At 45.6% G+C, this 22244-nt stretch overlaps 1 protein-coding gene across 4 annotated transcripts in view; it reads right to left on the reverse strand.

The window, feature by feature from the left end:
• LOC135526092 (ribosomal protein S6 kinase 2 alpha) overlaps positions 1-22244 on the reverse strand; it is a 109218-nt gene that overhangs the window by 12302 nt on the left and 74672 nt on the right. For all 4 annotated transcript variants that reach the window (XM_064954187.1, XM_064954189.1, XM_064954188.1 and 1 more), the window contains 7 exons: positions 21329-21366; positions 20314-20456; positions 14982-15052; positions 14024-14112; positions 13775-13839; positions 12505-12607; positions 12140-12270 (listed from right to left, as the gene is read on the reverse strand). In XM_064954187.1, coding sequence (XP_064810259.1) covers positions 12140-12270; positions 12505-12607; positions 13775-13839; positions 14024-14112; positions 14982-15052; positions 20314-20456; positions 21329-21366 — 640 coding nt within the window. The remainder of the gene's footprint in view (positions 1-12139; positions 12271-12504; positions 12608-13774; positions 13840-14023; positions 14113-14981; positions 15053-20313; positions 20457-21328; positions 21367-22244) is intronic.

A 22244-nucleotide genomic window follows, 5' to 3' on the forward strand; every position in this document is an offset into this window, starting at 1 on the left:
GGTGAGGGAGATATGAGTCTCCAGCTTCAGTGATTTTTGCAGTTCGTTCCAGTCATTGGCAGCAGAGAACTGGAAGGAAAGGTGGCCAAATTAGGAATTGGCTTTGGGGTGTCCAGTGAAATATACCTGTGGGAGCGCGTGCTAAGGGTGGGTGCTGTTATGGTGACCAGCGAGCTGAGATAAGGCGTGGCTTTACCTAGCAAAGACTTATAGATGACCTGGAGCCAGTAGGTTTGGCGATGAATATGAAGTGAGGGCCAGCCAACGAGAGCATACAGGTCGCAGTGGTGGGTAGTATATGGGGCTTTGGTGACAAAACAGATGGCACTGTGATAGACTGCATCCAATTTATTGAGTAGGGTATTGGAGGCTATTTTGTAAATGACATCGCCGAAGTCGAGGATTGGTAGGATGGTCAGTTTTACAAGGGTATGTTTGGCAGCATGAGTGAGGATGCTTTGTAGCGAAATAGGAAGTCAATTCTAGATTTAACTTTGGATTGGAGGTGTTTGATGTGAGTCTGGAAGGAGAGTTTACAGTCTAACCAGACACCTAGGTATTTGTAGTTGTCCACATATGCTAAGTCAGAATTGTCCAGAGTAGTGAGATGCTGGACGGGCGGGCAGGTGGGCATCGATTGGTTGAAGAGCATGCATTTAAGTGCAGTTGGAGGCCACGGAAGGAGAGTTGTATGACATTGAACCTCGCCTGGAGGTTAGTTAACACAGTGTCCAAAAGAAGGGCCAGAAGTATACAGAATGGTGTCATCTGCGTAGAAGTGGATCAGAGAATCACCAGCAGCAAGAGCGACACCATTGAAATATACAGAGAAAAGAGTCGGCCCGTGGATTGAACCCTGTGGCACCCCCATAGAGACAGCCAGAGGTCCAGACAACAGGCCCTCCGATTTGACATACTGAACTCTGTCTGAGAAGTAGTTGGTGAACCAGTCGAGGCAGTAATTTGAGAAACCAAGGCTGTTGAGTGTGCCGATAAGAATGTGGTGATGGACAGAGTCGAAAGCCTTGGCCAGGTCGATGAATACATATAGGCCTGTAGCAGTTTGGGTCTAGAGTGTCACCCCCTTTGAAGAGGGGGATGACCGCGGCAGCTTTCCAATCTTTGGGGATCTCAGACAATTCGAAAGAGGTTGAACAGGCTAGTAATAGGGGTTGCAATAATTTTGGAGGATAATTTTAGGAAGAGAGGGTCCAGATTGTCTAGACCTGCTGATTTGTAGGGGTCCAGATTTTGCAGCTCTTTCAGAACATCAGCCATCTGGATTTGGGTGAAGGAGAAATGTGAGAGGCTTGGGCAAGTTGCTGCAGGGGGCGCAGGGCTGTTGACCGGGATAGGGGTAGCCAGGTGGAAAGCATGGCCAGCCGTAGAATAATGCTTATTGAAATTCTCAATTATCGCGGATTTATTGGTGGTGACAGTGTTTCCTCGCCTCAGTGAAGTGGGCAGCTGGGAAGGGGTACTCTTAATCTCCATGGACTTTAGTGTCCCAGACGTTTTTGGAGCTCGTGCTACAGGATGCAAATTTATTTTTGAAAAAGCTAGCCTTTGCTTTCCTAACTGCCTGTGTATATTGGTTCCTAACATCCCTGAAATGTTGCATATTGCAGGGGCTATTCGATGCTAATGCAGTACGCCACAGCATGTTTTTGTGCTGGTCAAGGGCAGTCAGGTCTGGAGTGAACCAAGGGCTACATCTGTTCCTGGTTCTACATTTTGAGAATGGGGCATGCTTATTTAAGATGGTGAGGAAAGCACTTTTAAAGAATAACCAAGCATCCTCTACTGATGGAATGAGGTCTACACCTGCATTGCTTCTACACCTGCATTGCTTGCTGTTTGGGGTTTTAGGCTGTGTTTCTGTAGAGCACTTTGAGATATCAGCTGATGTACAAAGGGCTATATAAATAAATTTGATTTGATTTGAATATCCTTCCAGGATACCCGGGCCAGGTTGATTAGAAAGGCCTGCTCGCTGAAGTGTTTTAGGGAGCGTTTGACAGTGATGAGGGGTGGTTGTTTGACCGCAGACCCATTATGGACGCAGGCAATGATCACTGAGATCCTAAATACAGCAGAGGAGTATTTGGAGGGCAGTTTGGTTAGGATGATATCTATGAGGGTGCCCGTGTTTACAGATTTGGGGTTGTACCTTGAGGGCACCAAGGGCATCAAGCTTAGATTGTAGAATGGCCGGTGTGTTAAGCATGTCCCAGTTTAGGTCATCTAACAGCACGAGCTCTGAAGATAGATGGGGAAAATCAATTCACATATGGTGTACAGGGCACAGCTGGGGCAGAAGGTGCTCTATAGCAAGCCACAACAGTGAGAGACTTTCTGGAAAGGTGGATTTTAGAAGCTCAAATTGTTTGGGCACAGACATGGATAGTAAGACAACTCTGCAGGATGTCTTTGCAGTAGATTGCAACTCCGCCCCCTTTGCCAGTTCTATCTTGTCAAAAAATGTTATAGTTGGGGATGGACATTGTTTTTTTTGGTGGTCTTCCTAAGCCAGGATTCAGACACGGGTTGGCAGAGTGTGGCAAGGCAGTGAATAAAACAAACTTAGGGTGGAGGCTTCTAATGTTAAAATGCATTAAAACCAAAGCTTTTAGAGTTACAGAAGTCAACAAATGAGAGCGCCTGGGGAATGGGAGTGGAGCTAGGCACTGCAGGGCCTGGATTAACCTCTACATCACCAGAGGAGGAGTAGGATAAGGGTACGGCTAAAGGCTATAAGAACTGGTCGTCTAGTACGTTCGGAACAGAGAGTAAAAGGAGCAGGTTTCTGGGCACGGTACAATAGATTCAAGGCATAATGTACAGACAAAGGTAGGGTAGGATGTGAATAGAGTTGAGGTAAACCTAGGTATTGAGTGACGATGAGAGATATTGTCTCTAGAGACATTTAAACCAGGTGAGGTTTAAACCACATTTAAAACTATTTTCACCTACAGTGAAATAAGGCAATAATTACTAACCAAAACAGCAATGGACAAGGCATATTGACATTAGGGAGAGGCATGCATAGCCGAGTGATCATAGGGGTCCATTGAGTGGCTTGGCGGGCCGGGGACACAGCGATTCAGGCATCTTCCGGTTCCGGTTGGAGCGAGCGGTCGCATCTACACTTCGGTCCGCAGGTAGTATAACTTTTCATTACATTTCGTTATAGTACAACGGTTTGATTTGTCTAATCTTAGCAATTTCTTCTTAGCTAGCTACATAGCCGTCTTTGTATCAACGACAATTGCATAATCATCGTATTTCGTCGTCCTAACGTATCTGCCCAGCAGCTAGCTAAGCAGCTAGCTAACATCCACTGTCCACTAGCACTGTAGAAACTATTACACTCAACTGAACGACTCGATTAGCGTAGTGTCAGCTAGCTACATAGTTGTCTTCGCTGTCTTTGTATCCAAGATAATTGTGCAGTTTAGAGTGTGTAGACTTAGAGTGATTATCTTAATTTACCGAGGTTAGCTAGCCAGCTATTTGTCGTCCTTAACGTAGGAAATGCTGCTAGCTAGCTAGCCAACAGCTAGCCAACCTCTACCGAATTGAACTCCAACTACCCGGTCAACATTCCGCGTCGCTCCACAGGTAGTATCACATTTTCATTTCACTTCATTACAGTACAACGGTTTGATTTGTTTGATCGTAGCTAGCCAGCTACATAGCCGTCTTTGTATCTAAGACAATTGTGTAGTCTAGAGCGATTTTCTAGGTTAGCTGGCCAGCTATTGTCGTTCTTTTAACGTAGCTAGCCAGCTAGCCCCCGAATAGCAGCACTGTAGTAACTATTACAGTACAACGGTTTGTTTTGTTTGATCGTAGCTAGCTAGCTACATAGCCGTCTTTGTATCTAAGACAATTGTGTAGCCTAGAGCGATTTTTTAGGTTAGCTAGCCAGCTATTGTCGTTCTTTTAAGGTAACGTAATGCAATCAACCTGCTAGCTAGCCAGCTAGCCCCCAAATAGCAGCACTGTAGAAACTATTACACTCGACGGAACGACTTGATTAGTGTAGTGTCAACATCGCAGCCACTACCAGCTAGCCTACTCCAGCAGTACTGTATCATTTCAATCATTTTAGTCAATAAGATTCTTGCTACGTAAGCTTAACTTTCTGAACATTCGAGACGTGTAGTCCACTTGTCATTCCAATCTCCTTTGCATTAGCGTAGCCTCTTCTGTACCCTGTCAACTATGTGTCTATCTATCCCTGTTCTCTCCTCTCTGCACAGACCATACAAACGCTCCACACCGCGTGGCCGCGGCCACCCTAATCTGGTGGTCCCAGCGCGCACGACCCACGTGGAGTTCCTGGTCTCCGGTAGCCTCTGGAACTGCCGATCTGCGGCCAACAAGGCAGAGTTCATCTCAGCCTATGCCTCTCTCCAGTCCCTCGACTTCCTGGCACTGACGGAAACATGGATCACCACAGATAACACTGCTACTCCTACTGCTCTCTCTTCGTCCGCCCACGTGTTCTCGCACACCCCGAGAGCTTCCGGTCAGCGGGGTGGTGGCACCGGGATCCTCATCTCTCCCAAGTGGTCATTCTCGCTCTCTCCCCTTACCCATCTATCTATCGCCTCCTTTGAATTCCATGCTGTCACAGTTACCAGCCCTTTCAAGCTTAACATCCTTATCATTTATCGCCCTCCAGGTTCCCTCGGAGAGTTCATCAATGAGCTTGATGCCTTGATAAGCTCCTTTCCTGAGGACGGCTCACCTCTCACAGTCCTGGGCGACTTTAACCTCCCCACGTCTACCTTTGACTCATTCCTCTCTGCCTCCTTCTTTCCACTCCTCTCCTCTTTTGACCTCACCCTCTCACCTCCCCCCCTACTCACAAGGCAGGCAATACGCTCGACCTCATCTTTACTAGATGCTGTTCTTCCACTAACCTCATTGCAACTCCCCTCCAAGTCTCCGACCACTACCTTGTATCCTTTTCCCTCTCGCTCTCATCCAACACTTCCCCTACTCGGATGGTATCGCGCCGTCCCAACCTTCGCTCTCTCTCCCCCGCTACTCTCTCCTCTTCCATCCTATCATCTCTTCCCTCTGCTCATACCTTCTCCAACCTTTCTCCTGATTCTGCCTCCTCAACCCTCCTCTCTTCCCTTTCTGCATCCTTTGACTCTCTATGTCCCCTATCCTCCAGGCCGGCTCGGTCCACCCCTCCCGCTCCGTGGCTCGACGACACATTGCGAGCTCACAGAACAGAGCTCCGGGCAGCCGAGCGGAAATGGAGGAAAACTCGCCTCCCTGCGGACCTGGCATCCTTTCACTCCCTCCTCTCTACATTTTCCTCCTCTGTCTCTGCTGCTAAAGCCACTTTCTACCACTCTAAATTCCAAGCATCTGCCTCTAACCCTAGGAAGCTCTTTGCCACCTTCTCCTCCCTCCTGAATCCTCCTCCCCCTCCCCCCTCCTCCCTCTCTGCAGATGACTTCGTCAACCATTTTGAAAAGAAGGTCGACGACATCCGATCCTCGTTTGCTAAGTCAAACGACACCGCTGGTTCTGCTCACACTGCCCTACCCTGTGCTCTGACCTCTTTCTCCCCTCTCTCTCCAGATGAAATCTCGCTTCTTGTGACGGCCGGCCGCCCAACAACCTGCCCGCTTGACCCTATCCCCTCCTCTCTTCTCCAGACCATTTCCGGGGACCTTCTCCCTTACCTCACCTCGCTCATCAACTCATCCCTGACCGCTGGCTACGTCCCTTCCGTCTTCAAGAGAGCGAGAGTTGCACCCCTTCTGAAAAAACCTACACTCGATCCCTCCGATGTCAACAACTACAGACCAGTATCCCTTCTTTCTTTTCTCTCCAAAACTCTTGAACGTGCCGTCCTTGGCCAGCTCTCCCGCTATCTCTCTCAGAATGACCTTCTTGATCCAAATCAGTCAGGTTACAAGACTAGTCATTCAACTGAGACTGCTCTTCTCTGCATCACGGAGGCGCTCCGCACTGCTAAAGCTAACTCTCTCTCCTCTGCTCTCATCCTTCTAGACCTATCGGCTGCCTTCGATACTGTGAACCATCAGATCCTCCTCTCCACCCTCTCCGAGTTGGGCATCTCCGGCGCGGCCCACGCTTGGATTGCGTCCTACCTGACAGGTCGCTCCTACCAGGTGGCGTGGCGAGAATCTGTCTTCTCGCCACGCGCTCTCACCTCTGGTGTCCCCCAGGGCTCTGTTCTAGGCCCTCTTCTATTCTCGCTATACACCAAGTCACTTGGCTCTGTCATAACCTCACATGGTCTCTCCTATCATTGCTATGCAGACGACACACAATTAATCTTCTCCTTTCCCCCTTCTGATGACCAGGTGGCGAATCGCATCTCTGCATGTCTGGCAGACATATCAGTGTGGATGACGGATCACCACCTCAAGCTGAACCTCGGCAAGACGGAGCTGCTCTTCCTCCCGGGAAGGACTGCCCGTTCCATGATCTCGCCATCACGGTTGACAACTCCATTGTGTCCTCCTCCCAGAGCGCTAAGAACCTTGGCGTGATCCTGGACAACACCCTGTCGTTCTCAACCAACATCATGGCGGTGGCCCGTTCCTGTAGGTTCATGCTCTACAACATCCGCAGAGTACGACCCTGCCTCACACAGGAAGCGGCGCAGGTCCTAATCCAGGCACTTGTCATCTCCCGTCTGGATTACTGCAACTCGCTGTTGGCTGGGCTCCCTGCCTGTGCCATTAAACCCCTACAACTCATCCAGAACGCCGCAGCCCGTCTGGTGTTCAACCTTCCCAAGTTCTCTCACGTCACCCCGCTCCTCCGCTCTCTCCACTGGCTTCCAGTTGAAGCTCGCATCCGCTACAAGACCATGGTGCTTGCCTACGGAGCTGTGAGGGGAACGGCACCGCAGTACCTCCAGGCTCTGATCAGGCCCTACACCCAAGCAAGGGCACTGCGTTCATCCACCTCTGGCCTGCTCGCCTCCCTACCATTGAGGAAGTACAGTTCCCGCTCAGCCCAGTCAAAACTGTTCGCTGCTCTGGCCCCCCAATGGTGGAACAAACTCCCTCACGACGCCAGGACAGCGGAGTCAATCACCACCTTCCGGAGACACCTGAAACCCCACCTCTTCAAGGAATACCTAGGATAGGATAAGTAATCCTTCTCACCACCCCCCTTAATGATTTAGATGCACTATTGTAAAGTGGCTGTTCCACTGGATGTCAGAAGGTGAATTCACCAATTTGTAAGTCGCTCTGGATAAGAGCGTCTGCTAAATGACTTAAATGTAATGTTAAATGTTAACGGGCCGGGGCTAGCAAGCTAGCAGAAGGGCGTTAGAGGAACGTCGTGACAGAATAAGTCAGTTGTTGCCCCCTCGTGCTGTGTCGTCGTGGATCAGCAGGGCTCCGTGTAGTAAAAGGGTCCAGGCCAATTGGCAAAATAGGTATAGTGGGCTAAGAAATTGTCCGATGGGCCTCTTAAGCTAACAGTCCGATATGCTCTAGACAGCTAGCGGGCCACGGCTAGCAGATGGGCATTCAGGAGACGTCGCGTCGGAGGAGCCAGTTGGAAAAAAAACCCTTGGGCGAATTACGTCGGTAGTCGAGTCATGATGAGTAGGCGGGGGTCCAGGGCAATTGGCAAAATGGGTATTGTAGCCCAAGGACTGGCTGATGGACCTCTTCGGCTAGCCGGGAGATGGACCTAGCAACGGCTAGCTCCAGCCTAGTTGGTTCTTGCTTCGGGACAGAGACGTTAGCCAGGAATGGCCACTCTGATAGCAGCTAGCTGCGATGATCCAGGTGAAAAAGGTTCAGAGCTTGCGGTAGGAATCCGGAGATATGGAGAAAAATACGTCCGATTTGCTCTGCTTTGAGTTGAGCTGTGCAAACTGGCAAGAGTTGTCTGGGCTAAAGGTAGCTGATGACCGCTAGCCGTGGCTAGATGACTAATAAGCTAGTTAGCTGGCTAGCTTCTGTTGGGGGGTTTTCGGGTCTAAATGTGAAGAAAATAGCAGATCCATACCACATTGGGTGTGGCAGATTGGAGGAGAGTAATGTTGAAGTTAAGAAAAACAAAAATATATGCAAAGAAAATAAAAAAAATATATATATACACGATTTATACACAGGACATCATGGCGTAGCAAGACTACAACTGTTGTATTTAATATTCGCCCACACAGCCACACCCCATTCCATTAAGGACCTCAGTCAACCGAGCTACGGACTGTTCACTCGGCTACCGTCTGGCAGACAGACACAGTACAGGTGCATCAGTGCCAAGACTGAGAGAAGAAAAAAAAACAGCTTCTATTACCAGGCATCAGACTGTTGAACAGCCATCACTAGCTATCTACCAGGTGATGCACGCACACACACACGCACATAGCCAACGCTACTGTCCCATGTCATAGAGACATTGAACCACTGGACACTTACCATTTCACACTGAGTGTTTACTGTAAATACTGCATTCAAGACATAACTCATTATAATATTTCTTCTTTGTATTTAGTTATACTGTATTCATGGATGCCAAAGGGAAGCCAGGCTTGCCCCAAAAATGGACAAAAATCAATAAAATGTCTCTCTCGTCTATCGGTTTCATAATTTTCCTTCAGTTTGCAAGAGGCTGAATGTATCTCACGGAAAAAGCAAGCGAAACAGCACCCCCGTCTCAGTATGTGTAGCCCATCCCCGTCTCAGTATGTGTAGCCCATCTATCTAATGCTGTCTGGTCAAAACGAGTATGATATTTTTGCCGCCCGCAGCATTGAATGCCATCAAGCATATGTCCTCCCTTAATCATTTAAAAAAAATATATAAAACAGTAGCCAATCAGCGTTGAGCTAAACTGAGTGAGCGCAACTGAATGGTCCTGGCACACAAGATATGGTTGAAAATACCCTCAAATTAAAGCTGACAGTCTGCACTGTAACTACATAGTCATTGTATAATTTCAAATCCAAAGTGCTGAAGTACAGAGCAACAAAAAAAAAAGTGTCACTGTCCCAATACTTTTGGAGCACACTATCTTATGTTGATTGGACTAAATAGTTTCTGGTCTCTTTTAGTTGACTAAGCATTGATGAAGAAATGTTGAAGTTGAAATGGTGCTGGAATAGTGGAGGCAGCTCCTGTTTTCTTTGAGACTTGCGGTAACTCTCCGTGGTTCTACATCAATAGTTGTTTAGCGGTCCAAAAATGTTGAAAACTTTAACTTGCTTGACCATGCTGTAGGTCATGTAACTGTTTGTTACATGCTTTGTGGACAACACTGGATAGAGGTTGCTCTCCGGTTTTGTGATGAAACAAAGGTGTGGTTGTATTTATTACTGCCACTGGGTCTTCTTGTCTTGGCCTTTAGGCCTATATATCATGGTGGCAAGGTATATGAATGAACAGATTGTTGTGCAAACAACACTATTATCACAACACATGGTTTGTAATATGGCAATTTTTTCCTGGCTTGGCTTCCCCAGTGATTTTACCCACGCACCACCACTGTTTATACACCCCACATATTTATACATACACACACACACAAATATACACTTGACATGGCTCAATGTAATATCTACTGCCCTACATATCATTCTTAGTATATCTTGTCTGAAATTCTTCCAGTGTACATGCGTATAGATTGCATTTTGATTACTGTTACAGTGCTATTTAGGTTAATTGGATTTGTCCTGAACACATTTGAATACCTACTCATTCCAGGGTTTTTCTTTATTTTTACATTGTAGAATAGTGGTGAAGACTATCAAAACTATGAAATAATACATATGGAATGATGTATGATTCCATATGTATCATCGGCGTGATCAATAAGTGCATCGACTTCGTCGTCCCCAAAGTGACCGTACAAACATTTCCCAACCAGAAGCCATGGATTACAGGCAACTACCACACTGAGCTAAAAGCTAGAGCATGCCACTTTCAAGGAGCAGAACACTAATCCGGTTGAATATAAGAAATCCCGCTATGCCCTCCGACGAACCATCAAACAGGCAAAGTGTCAAAACAAGACTAAGAATGAATCCTACTACACCGGCTCGGACGCTCATCGGATGTGGCAGGGCTTGATAACTATTAGACTACAACGGGAAACCCAGCCGCGAGCTGTCTAGTGACACGAGCCTACCAGACGAGCTAAATGCTTTTTACGCTCGCTTATAGGCAAGCAACACCGAAGCATGCATGAGAGCACCAGCGGTTCCGGACGACTGTGTGATCACACTCTCCGTAGCAGATGTGAGAAAGACCTTTAAACAGGTTAACAAGCCGCGGACAGACAGATTACCAGGATGTGTACTCAAAGCATGCACAGACCAACTGGCAAGTGATTTCACTGACTTTGTCAACCTCTCTATGGCCGAGTCTGTAATACCAACATGTTTCAAACAGACCACCATAATCCCTGTACCCAAGAAAGCAAAGGTAACCTGCCTAAATGATTACCACCCCATAGCACTCACAACAGTAGCCATGAAGTGGTTTGAAAGGCTGGTCATGGCTCACATCAACACCATCATGCCAGAATCCCTAGACCCACTCCAAAAAAAAAAAAATCACATACCGCCCCCTACAGATCCACAGATGACGCAATCTCGATTGCACTCCACACTGCCCTGTCCCACCTGGACAAAAGAAACACCTACGTGAGAATGCTTTTCATTGACTACAGCTCAGCGTTCAACACCATAGTGATGAGCTTTGTGGGCACTAAGCTAAGGACCCTAAGACTAAACACCTACCTCTGCAACTGGACCCTGGACTTCCCGACTTGCCGCCCCAGTTGATAAGGGTAGGTAACAACACATCTGCCACGCTGATCCTTAACACTGGGGCCCCTCAGGGGTGTGTGCCCAGTCCAATCCTGTACTCCCTCTTCACCCATGACTGCGTGGCCAAGCACAACACCAACACCAAAATTAAGTTTGCTGCGACACAAGTGGTAGGCCTGATCAACAACAACGATGAGACAGCCTAGAGGGAGGAGGTCAGAGACCTGGCAACCTCTCAATGTGAGTAAGACAAAGGAGCTGATCGTGGACTACATGAAAAGGAGGGCCGAACAGACCCCCATTAACATCAACAGGACTGAAGTGGCGTTAAGTTCCTTGGTGTCCACATCAACAAACTATTATAGTCCAAACACACCAAGACAGTCGTGAAGAGGGCGCGACACCCTTTTCCCCTCAGGAGAGTGAAAAGATTTGGCATGGGTCCTAGTATCCTCATAAGGTTCTACAGCTGCAACATCGAGAGCATCCTGACCGGTTGCATCACTGCCTGGTATGGCAACTGCTCTGCATCTGACCGCAAGGCGCTACAGAGGGTAGTGCGTACGGCCCAGTACGTCACTGGGGCCAAGCCTCCTGACATCCAGGACCTATATTCTAGGCTGTGTCAGAGGAATGCCCCAAAAATGGTCAAAGACTCCAGGCCACACAAGTCATAGACTCTCTGCTACCACACGGCAAGCCGTACCAGAGTGCCAAGTCTAGGTCCAAGAGGCTTCTAAACAGCTTCTACCCCCAAGCCATACGACTGCTGAACAACTAAACTAATCTAATGGCCACCCGGACTATTTACATTGACTCCCCTCTTGTTATTACACTGCTACTACTTGCTGTTTATTATCTATGCATAGTCCCTTTACAAATTACCTCAACTGACCTGTACCCCCACACATTGACTCGGTACCGGTACTTCCTGTATATAGTCTCGTTATTGTTATGTACATTTGTTACTTTTTGATTGATTAGATTATTTAAAAACTTTAGTTTATTTAGTGAATATTTTATTAACTATTTTTGTAAGTAAGCATTTCGCGGGTAAGATCTACACCTGTTGTATCCGGCGCATGTGACAAATAAAATTTGATTTGAAAAGCTTGCACAATGGAAAAACTCTGTTGACATAGATTGTTAGTCCAGTCTAAGGCTTAATCGGAACAGGGAAACTGGCCCCAAAATCTGGCTGTGTGTGGGAGAGCTCTCTGGATTCTTTCTTGTATTCGGTTTGAAACAAATTGTGGGAATATATATGTAACCTTCTATTATTCTTATAGGAGATATGGGAGGGGCTGAGTGGCTTTGCCCCATCTGTGACTGACAGCTGACCTGAACCACTGGGTGTGGTGCAGGCTTGGCAGGCTCCAATGATCCCTCCTCCTCCAGCATCGCCGGGGCGACAAAGCTGAAGCCCCGGAAGAGCTGGTGAGCTCCGGCACTGGGTGGAACGCCTGGGGAGTCTGGGGAGAGGTCAGAGAGAGCACAAGGTCTTATACACAGGCACACACACACACTTCATGATAGACTGCCTTGCTCCAAGGCAATGTAAGCAACGTACAAATAGCAACCATTTTAGGATTGCTACCGCTTTCACATCTCGTTACCATTGATATGATAGAGTGTGGTCTGATTCAGTCAGACCTGGTCTGTTGTCATGCTAGGACAAGTTACTCTCGTCAACGGTAACCTCGTACCTTTGGGTGTGCGGGAGGTGAACTCTGAGTCAAAGTAGAAGGTGTCGTCCGGTCGGGCTACCGCCGGCTTGAACGGGGGATGGATTTCTCGCCGGAACAGTTTCTGAAAGGGTTCAAATAGTTTCTGAAGAGGTTCAAACCTGGGGTGAAAGTACTGTAGACTTCATTTCTAACAGGTACGGGACCTTTGTGCACAAGCTATTTTATGGGTCTAATAGGATAAATGTCCTTTTTAACTGTAAAAATGTGCAGCATTACCTAATGTGGTATAAGCACCACCAGTCATGATGCTTTTCATCTGATTGTCAAACAAATCACTTCAAACAGTGGGCTCCCTGTGCATGTTCCTCCACTCTAAACTAATCCCAGCATTCAAACAGTAGGCTCCCTGTGCATGTTCCTCCACTCTAAACTAATCCCAGCATTCAAACAGTGGGCTCCCTGTGCATGTTCCTCCACTCTAAACTAATCCCAGCATTAAAACAGTGGGCTCCCTGTGCATGTTCCTCCACTCTAAACTAATCCCAGCATTCAAACAGTAGGCTCCCTGTGCATGTTCCTCCACTCTAAACTAATCCCAGCATTCAAACAGTGGGCTCCCTGTGCATGTTCCTCCACTCTAAACTAATCCCAGCATTAAAACAGTGGGCTCCCTGTGCATGTTCCTCCACTCTAAACTAATCCCAGCATTAAAACAGTGGGCTCCCTGTGCATGTTCCTCCACTCTAAACTAATCCCAGCATTCAAACAGTGCACGGTGCACCTGCCATTTACAGAATAGAAAGAGACATTGTTCACAAAACACCAAAAAGTGTAATGACATTCAGCGATTGTCACACTAGGCTTATTCTGGTGGCCTGATTGAGGCGTCTTGCTGGCTTGTGCACGTCTTGGTGAGTCATCTCTGTCTTTGCAAAAATTCATTCAGCGTTCACGTCGAACCACACTGCATTTTGGAGCGTATACCACCCGTTTCAACTCCATTTGCCAATGTCTCATTGAACGGACAGGCGGTAATAATAAATGGTGCAATAGACTACAATTTTCTTGCCATTTTTCTTGAAATTATTGTGATTGATGTTTTATCGGTACAGCGTTTCCCCCCGCTATTTATTTTACCGGTACTCGGTTGCGGACCGGCTTACTTTCACCCCAGGCTAAAGTAATGGCGATTTGGGAATTACTGAAGAACATGGCTCCTTCTAAAATGCCAATTGAATGATAATCTGATGGAACTGAAGTATGAGGTGTCGGAAGAGGTGCCACTCACATTCCAGTCTATGGTGGAGAAGAAAGCGTGGCGTTTGATCTCCTCTGCACCGTCCGCCCCCGACCCTGTCCAACCAATCACACCATTTGTATGGATTACTGCATACAACCTACGCAAGAGCTCTATGCTTTTAACATAAAATAAGCCTTATTATACCAAAGTAATTACTCTCCTAGTGGAACAACCACTGTAATTAGCTTGTCATTAGCTAGTGGGTAAAAACATACTGTATAGTTACGGACAACTCACCCAGTCTGTTGGTGGGGTTCCTCTTGAACAGAGCTCTGAGGAGACTTTGGGCCTCTGAACTCAGGAACTGGGGCATTCCCAATCTTGCCCTGCAGGGGGAGACATTGTTATATCCAAAAGGCTAATAAATAGTAGCCTGCCTTATCCAGATTCAACGCTGCGGAACGTTCACCATTGTTTTCCTGAACGAAGCTTTCAGTCTGGTTCAACCAGGCTAAATAAATATACAGCCTGTAACAATTTCCAATTTCAATCTCTGGCAAGAGCTCTGGTGGAAATTCCTGCAGTCAGCACGCCAATTGCACACTCCATAAAAACTTGAGACATCTGTGGCATTGTGTTGTTTGACAAAACTGCACGTTTTAGAGTGGCCTTTTATTGTCCCCAGCACAAGGGGCACCTGTGTAATGATCATGCTGTTTAAATCAGCTTCTTGAAATGGATTATCCTGGCAAAGGAGAAACGCTCAGTAACATGGTTGTAAACAAATTTGTGCAAACATTGAGAGAAACACACTTTTTGTGCGTACATAACATTTCTGGGATTTTTTATTTCAGCTCATACAACCAACACTTTACATGTTGCGTTTATATGTTTGTTTAATGTAGTAGAACTCTGGGCCCATATCCACAAAGTGTCTCAGAGTACGAGTGCTGATCTAGGCTGGATTTTGTCTTTTAGATCATAATGAATAAGATTATATGGACAGATTCTAGATCAGCACTCAGACGCTTGGTGGATCCGGGGCCTGATAATTAAGGAAAAGGGAAAGGGGGATACCTAGTCAGTTGTACAAATGGATGCACTCAACTGAAATGTGTCTTCCTCATTTAACTCAACCCCTCTGAATAAAAGAGGTATGGGGGGGGGCTGCCTTAATCGACATCCACGTCATCGGCGTCTGGGGAGGAGTGGGTTAACTGCATACAGACACTAGCCTGTGATTGTGTCTACTTACTTGAGGATCAGGTTCATGGTCTCTTTGCGGTCCTTTCCTTGGAACGGTAGCGATCCAGTCAGCATCTCAAACTGTGAAACAAATACAACCACCATATTTAAAAAAAAAACCATGCCTTTGACATTCAATTCTATTCTAGGGCTCTGACGTAAACACACACATCATATTCATGTTTGTTTGATTGTCTGCATTACAAGGGTTGTGTCCAAATGGAAGAAAACAGATACAGGAAGGAACTACCTGAAGTTGTCAAACTAATGATAATTTTCATTTGCAAAGCGTTTTACTCTGTTGTGGACTAATGAATATGACCCCAGAGACCTCGTTATGTGGTGCCAGGACAACCTCTCCCTCAACGTGATCAAGACAAAGGAGATGATTGTGGACCACAGGAAAAGGAGGACCGAGTACACCCCCATTCTCATCAACAGGGCTGTAGTGGAGGAGATTGAGAGCTTCAAGTTCCTTGGTGTCCACATCATCAACAAACGAACATGGTCCAAGCACAAAAGACAGTCGTAAAGAGGAAATGACAAAACCTATTCCCCTTCAGGAGAGTGAACAGATTTGTCACGGGTCCTCAGATCCTCAAAAAGGTTCTACAGCTGCACCATCGAGAGTATCCTGACTGGTTGCATCACTGCCTGGTATGGCAACTGCTCGGCCTCCGGCAAGGCCTTACAGAGGGTGTAATGCGTACGGCCCAATCACTGGGGCCAAGCTTCCTGCCATCCAGGACCTCTATACCAGGCGGTGTCAGAGGAAGGCCCTAAAAATAGTCTAAGACTCCAGCCACCCTAGTCATAGTTCTCTCTGCTACCGCACAGCAAGCGGTACCGGAGCGCCAAGTCCAAGAGGCTTCTAAACAGCTTCTACCCGCAAGCCATGATACTATCCAGGTCTGTGCCCAAACAATTCAAGCTTCTACTTTTAAAAATCCACCTTTCCAGAAACACCGTTGCGGCTTGCTATAGACTCCCTTCAGCCCCCAGCTGTCCTACAATCTAAGCTAGATGTCCTCAATCGCACACAAATTATCAAGGAAACTACCAGGTACAACCCTAAATCCGTAACCAGTGGCACACTCTTAGATATCATCCTGACCAACTTGCCCTCCAAATACACCTCTACGGTATTCAACCAGGATCTCAGCGATCACTGCCTCATTGCCTGCGTGCGTAATGGGTCTGCTGTCAAACAACCACCCCTCATCACTGTCAAACGCTCTCTAACACTTCAGCGAGCAGGCCTTTCTAATCGACCTGGCGAGGGTATCCTGGTAGGATATTGACCTCATCTCGTCAGTAGAGGATGCCTGGTTGTTCTTTAAAAAGTGCTTTCCTGATCATCTTAAATGTAGAATTAAGAACAGATATAGCCCTTGGTTCACTCCAGACTTGACTGCCCTTGACCAGCACAAAACCATCCTGTGGCGTTCTGCATTTGCATCGAATAGCTCCCGCAATATGCAACTTTTCAGGGAAGTCAGGAACCAATATACTCAGTCAGTTTGAGAAAGCTTGACTTAGCTTTCCAAAACAGAAATTTGCATCCTGTAGCACTAATTGCAAAAAGTTTTGGAACACTAAAGTCCATGGAGAATGAGAGCACCTCCTCCAAGCTAGGATAGGAAACACTGTCACCACCGATAAATCTACAATAATCGATCATTTAAATAAGCATTTCTCTACGGCTGGCCATGCTTTTCACCTGGCTACCCCTACTCCGGCCAACATCTCAGCACCCCCTGCAGCAACTTCCCCAAGCTCCCCCACGCTTCTCCTTCACCCAAATCCAGACAAATGATGTTCTGAAAGAGCTGCAAAATCTAAATCCCTACAAATCAGCTGGGTTAGACAATCTGGACCCTCTCTTTCTAAAATGATCAGCCAAAATTGTTGCGACCCCTATTACTAGCCTATTCAACCTCTTTCGTATCGTCTGAGATCCCCAAAGATCGGAAAGCTTCCACGGTCATCCCCCTCTTCAAAGGGGGAGATACTCTAGACCCAAACTGTTATAGACCTATATCATCCTGCCCTGTCTTTCTAAAATATTCGAAAGCCAAGTTAACAAACAGATCAAGACCATTTCGAATCCCACCATCTGGTTTCCGAGCTGGTCATAGGTGCACCTCAGCCACGCTCGAGGTCCTAAACAATATCATAACCGCCATCGATAAGAGACAATACTGTGCAGCTGTATTCATCGACCTGGCCAAGGCTTTCGACTGTCAATCAACACATTATTTTCGGCAGACTCAACAGCCTTGGCTTCTCAAATGACTCGCCTGGTTCACCAACTACTTCTCAGATAAGAGTTCAGTGTGTTAAATCGGAGGGCCTGTTGTCCGGGCCTCTGGCAGTCTCTATGGGGGTGCCACAAGGTTCAATCCACGGGCTGACTCTTTTCTCTGTAAATATCAATAATGTCGCTCTTGCTGCTGGTGATTCTCTAATCCACCTCTACGCAGACAACACCATTCTGTATACTTCTGGCCCTTCTTTGGACACTGTGTTAACTAACCTCCAGACGAGGTTCAATGCCATACAACTCTCCTTCCGTGGCCTCAAACTGCTCTTAAATGCAAGTTAAATTTAAATGCATGCTCTTCAACCAATCGATGCCCACCTGCCCGCCCGTCCAGCATCTCACTACTCTGGACGGTTCCGACTTAGAATATGTGGACAACTACAAATACCTAGGTGTCTGGTTAGACTGTAAACTCTCCTTCCAGACTCACATTAAGCATCTCCAATCCAAAATTAAATCTAGAATTGGCTTCCTACTTCGCAACAAAGCCTCCTTCACTCCAGCAGGTATAATTCACTGGTCATCCCCAACGCCAACACCTCCTTTGGCCACCTTCCAAACTCTGGAACAAATAGCAAAAATAACTGAAGCTGGAGTCTAATATCTCCCTCTCTAACTTTAAGCATCAGCTGTCAGAGCAGCTTACTGTACCTGTACACAGACAATCTGTAAATAACACACCCAACTACCTCATCCCCATATTGTTACTTATCCTCTTGCTCTTTTGCACATCATCATTTGCACATTTATCACTCCAGTGTTAATGCTAAATTGTAATAATTTTGCCTCTATGGCCTATTTATTGCCTTACCTCCCTACTCTTCTACATTTGCACATACTGTACATAGACGTCTCTATCGTGCTCTGACGAAGGCCGTGAGGCAGATACAACTTAGGCAAATACATTTAAAAACTCAGTTTTTTCCAATTTCTGACATTTAATCCTAATACAAATTCCCTGTCTTAGGTCAGTTAGGATCACCACTTTATTTTAAGAATGTGAAATGTCACAATAATAGAAGAGAGAATGATTTATTTCAGCTTTCATTTCTTTCATCACATTCCCAGTGGGTCAGACGTTTACATACACTCAATTAGTATTTGGTAGCGTTGCCTTTAAATTGTTTAACTTAGGTCAAATGTTTCAGGTAGCCTTCCACAAGCTTCCCACAATAAGTTGGGTGAATTTTGAACATTCCCCCTGACAGAGCTGGTGCAACTGAGTCAGGTTTGTAGGCCTCTTTGCTCGCACATGCTTTTTCACTTCTGCCCACACATTTTCTATAGGATTGAGGTCAGGGCTTTGATGGCCACTCCAATACCTTGACATTGTTGTCCTTAAGACAATGTGCCACAACTTTCTAAGTATGCTTGAAGTCATTGTCCATTTGGAAGACCCATTTGCGACCAAGCTTTAACTTCCTGACTGTGGTATTGAGATGTTGCTTCAATATATCCACATCATTTTCCTACCTCATGATGCCATCTATTTTGTGAAATGCACCAGTCACTCCTGCAGCAAAGAACCCCCACAACATGATGCTGCCACCCCTGTGCTTCATGGGATGGTGTTTTTCGGCTTGTAAGCCTCCCCCTTTTTCCTCCAAAACATAAAGATGGTCATTATGGCCAAACAGTTCTATTTTTGTTTCATCAGACCAGAGGACATTTCTCCAAAAAGTACAATCTTTGTCCCCATGTGCAGTTGCAAACCGTAGTCAGGTTTTTTTATGGCGGTTTTGGAGCAGTGGCTTCTTCCTCGCTGAGCGGACTTTTAGGTTATGTCGATATAGGACTCGTTTTACTGTGGATATAGATACTTTTGTTCCTGTTTCCTCCAGCATCTTCACAAGGTCCTTTACTGCTGTTCTGAGATTGATTTGTTCTTTTTGCACCAAAGTACGTTCATCTCTAAGAAACAGAACACGTTTCCTTCCTGAGCGGTATGATGGCTGTGTGGTCCCATGGTGTTTATACTTGCGTACTATTGTTTGTACAGATGAACATGGTACCTTCAGGCATTTGGAAATTGCTTCCAAGGATGAACCAGACTTGTGGAGGTCTACAATATTTTTCTGAGGTCTTGGCTGATTTCTTTGGATTTTCCCATGATGTCAAGCAAAGAGGCACTGAGTTTGAAGGTAGGCCTTGAAATACATCCACAGGTCCACCACCAATTGACTCAAATGATGTCAATTAACCTATCAGAAGCTTCTAAAGCCATGACATCATTTTCTGGAATTTTCAAAGCTGTTTAAAGGCACAGTCAACTTAGTGTATGTAAACTTCTGACCAACTGGAATTGTGATACAGTCAATTATACGTTAAATAATCTGTCTGTAAACAATTGTTGGAAAAATGACTTGTGTCATGCACAAAGTAGATGTCCTAACCAACTTGCCAAACCAAAGTTTATTAACAATACATTTGTGGAGTGGTTGAAAAACTAGTTAATGACTCCAACCTAAGTGTACGTAAACTTCCGACTTAAACTGTAAGCTTATTGAAGATCAGTGATACTATCAAGAGCAGTGGGCGGTTTCCTTTTCCCCCTCATCTTGTCCAACTTACCATGCACCTGCAAAAAGATTGGTCAGATGTGCGAGTGCCTTTTGAATTTTCTATGTGTTATAGACTGTACGTTGTTTATGTGTAACTCTGTTGTTGCTGCTTTTGTAGCACTGCTTTGCTTTATCTTGACCAGGTCCCAGTTGTAAATGAGAACTTGTTCTCAACTGGCCTACCTGGTTAAATAAAGGTGAAATAAAAATAAGACTCCTAAACATCTAATCAAATGCCTACCCAGGCTACATTGACTCTGTACCGGTATCCCCTGTATATAGTCTCGCTATTGTTATTTTACTGCTGCTCTTTAACTACTTGTTACTTTTATTTCTTATTTGTATTTTTAAAACTGCATTGTTGGCTAGGGGCTTGTAAGTATTTCACTGTAAGGTGTTGTATATGTATGTGCATGTGACTAATAACATTGGATTTGAAATGAGATACGATGACTCACCATCAGTACCCCAAACGACCACCAGTCTGCACTGTGGATGTGGCCCTGCCTGTTCACCACCTCTGGTGCCATGTACTCCACCGTACCGCAGAAGGAGTAGGCTTTCTTCTCATGGTCAACGGCCTCTTTACACAGGCCAAAATCTGGGGTGAAAACACCACAAGTCAGTTACTATTCAACTACCGGTGCTATTATAAAAACACACATCATGAATACACAGTGGACAGGCAGGCATACAGGTGTAGGATCTTAATGTGACCAGTTTTTCACAGCAGGAAAATAATCCTGCAGCAACAGGAAATTTTTGTGTTGATTTTAATTAAATCAACATTTCTGTAGGGGACGATACATTTTTATTTGGAGTAAATCAAGTCAAATTTTAAAGTGGAAATTACAAACTTTAGAAACCTTCAATACACCACAAGTATGCGTTTCCTGTTGAGCAGGATGATCAAATTAGGATCCTACACCTGTACAGGAATAGAGTACATTATTTGCACTATGCTTTATGGATATGGCCAGGAGTAGGTCCTAACCATATGACTTGACCTATAACTAGCCTATAGCCTTCAACTAGGGCCCAGGGTGCATCAGCAATGGCACCCTATTCCCTATATAGTGGGGTATTATATAGGGCCATTATCAGGGAAAACTTTCTGTAACACTTCCTGATGCCTTCATGACTCATGCAGGTATTCAAAGGCCACATAATTCATATTCCCCATGTGAAGTTGATACATCACACCGTGACATATATTCAAGGTCACCTTTGATGCTTGTGTATGTGTGTGAACTCCCAAAAGGTAAACAGCCGATAGAGGAGAGAGTGATTATAGGCTTGATAAGATGCAGGAGAAACATAATTAACTTCTAGATAATGATATACAGGCTCATACATAGAGAAGTTATCTACACAGGGACAGATATGGCTTTGGTGACTCACTGACTAATGGGGAAGGTCAACAGGAGGAGGGAAGTGTGTGGGGGGAGGGAAGTGTGTGTGTGTGTGGTGTACCTGTGAGTTTGATATGGCCTTCTTCGTCCAGTAGAATGCTAGAAAATATAATGAGAAGAGGTGTTAGTGTGCTGGACTATCATGTTGGGATAAAGAGGTAGACAAAAAATGATGTCACAACCACAGACTGGTACAAATAACCTGGCACTAAGAGTCTAGAATACTTTGAGAGTAAAAAAAAAAAAAAAACTCTAGACAAGAAAAAAAAAGTACTTAGTAGCACATCTTCACATTTCTTTTTAATGCAATGGCAAAAGGGCTGGCCAAATCAACATGTCCCCTCTCAGTGAATTCAGGGGATATCAAAATTGTATATGCCAAAAGAGATAAAAACGTGTCTAACCGGCCTGTGCATACTAGCTTTTTCATCCTCTCATATGTTAAGATCCCATTGCTCAAGACCAGATGTGATGATCTCTCTTGTTGTGCATTCAGTCCTCTCAGTTCTGATGGGGGTTCATTTATGTTATCACTATGGGGCTAAATTACACCGCAGTGACATTTTCTGGTTTCTATATAATGGATAAAAGTCTATAAGATATAACAGTCCTCTGCTTCGCAATGTCCCTCTCACTATAGAAAAGAACACCAAAACCAAGACATTTGTGGGTCGGGGCTACAATAGCATAGCATATAAGGGGCGTATTCTTTAGTCCAAAATAGTTGCAATCAGTTGTGTTTTGCTATGAAAACAAGAGTTTCTATTGGACAAATTGAATTAGTTCTATTTGCTTCCGTTTGGTTTTGTTTTGTTCCTAGTGAATACACCTCAGGTCTCAGGAAGTCGTCCTCTCTAGCTCAGTTGGTAGAGCATGGCACTTTCATCACAATAATACTGGGTCCACCCATAGGTAAAATATATGCTCAGTTTGCACACATATGATTAAGTCGCTTTGGATAAAAATTGTCTGCTACA

The sequence above is a fragment of the Oncorhynchus masou genome, chromosome 32 (assembly GCF_036934945.1).
Source record: "Oncorhynchus masou masou isolate Uvic2021 chromosome 32, UVic_Omas_1.1, whole genome shotgun sequence".
Lineage (NCBI taxonomy): Eukaryota > Metazoa > Chordata > Actinopteri > Salmoniformes > Salmonidae > Oncorhynchus > Oncorhynchus masou.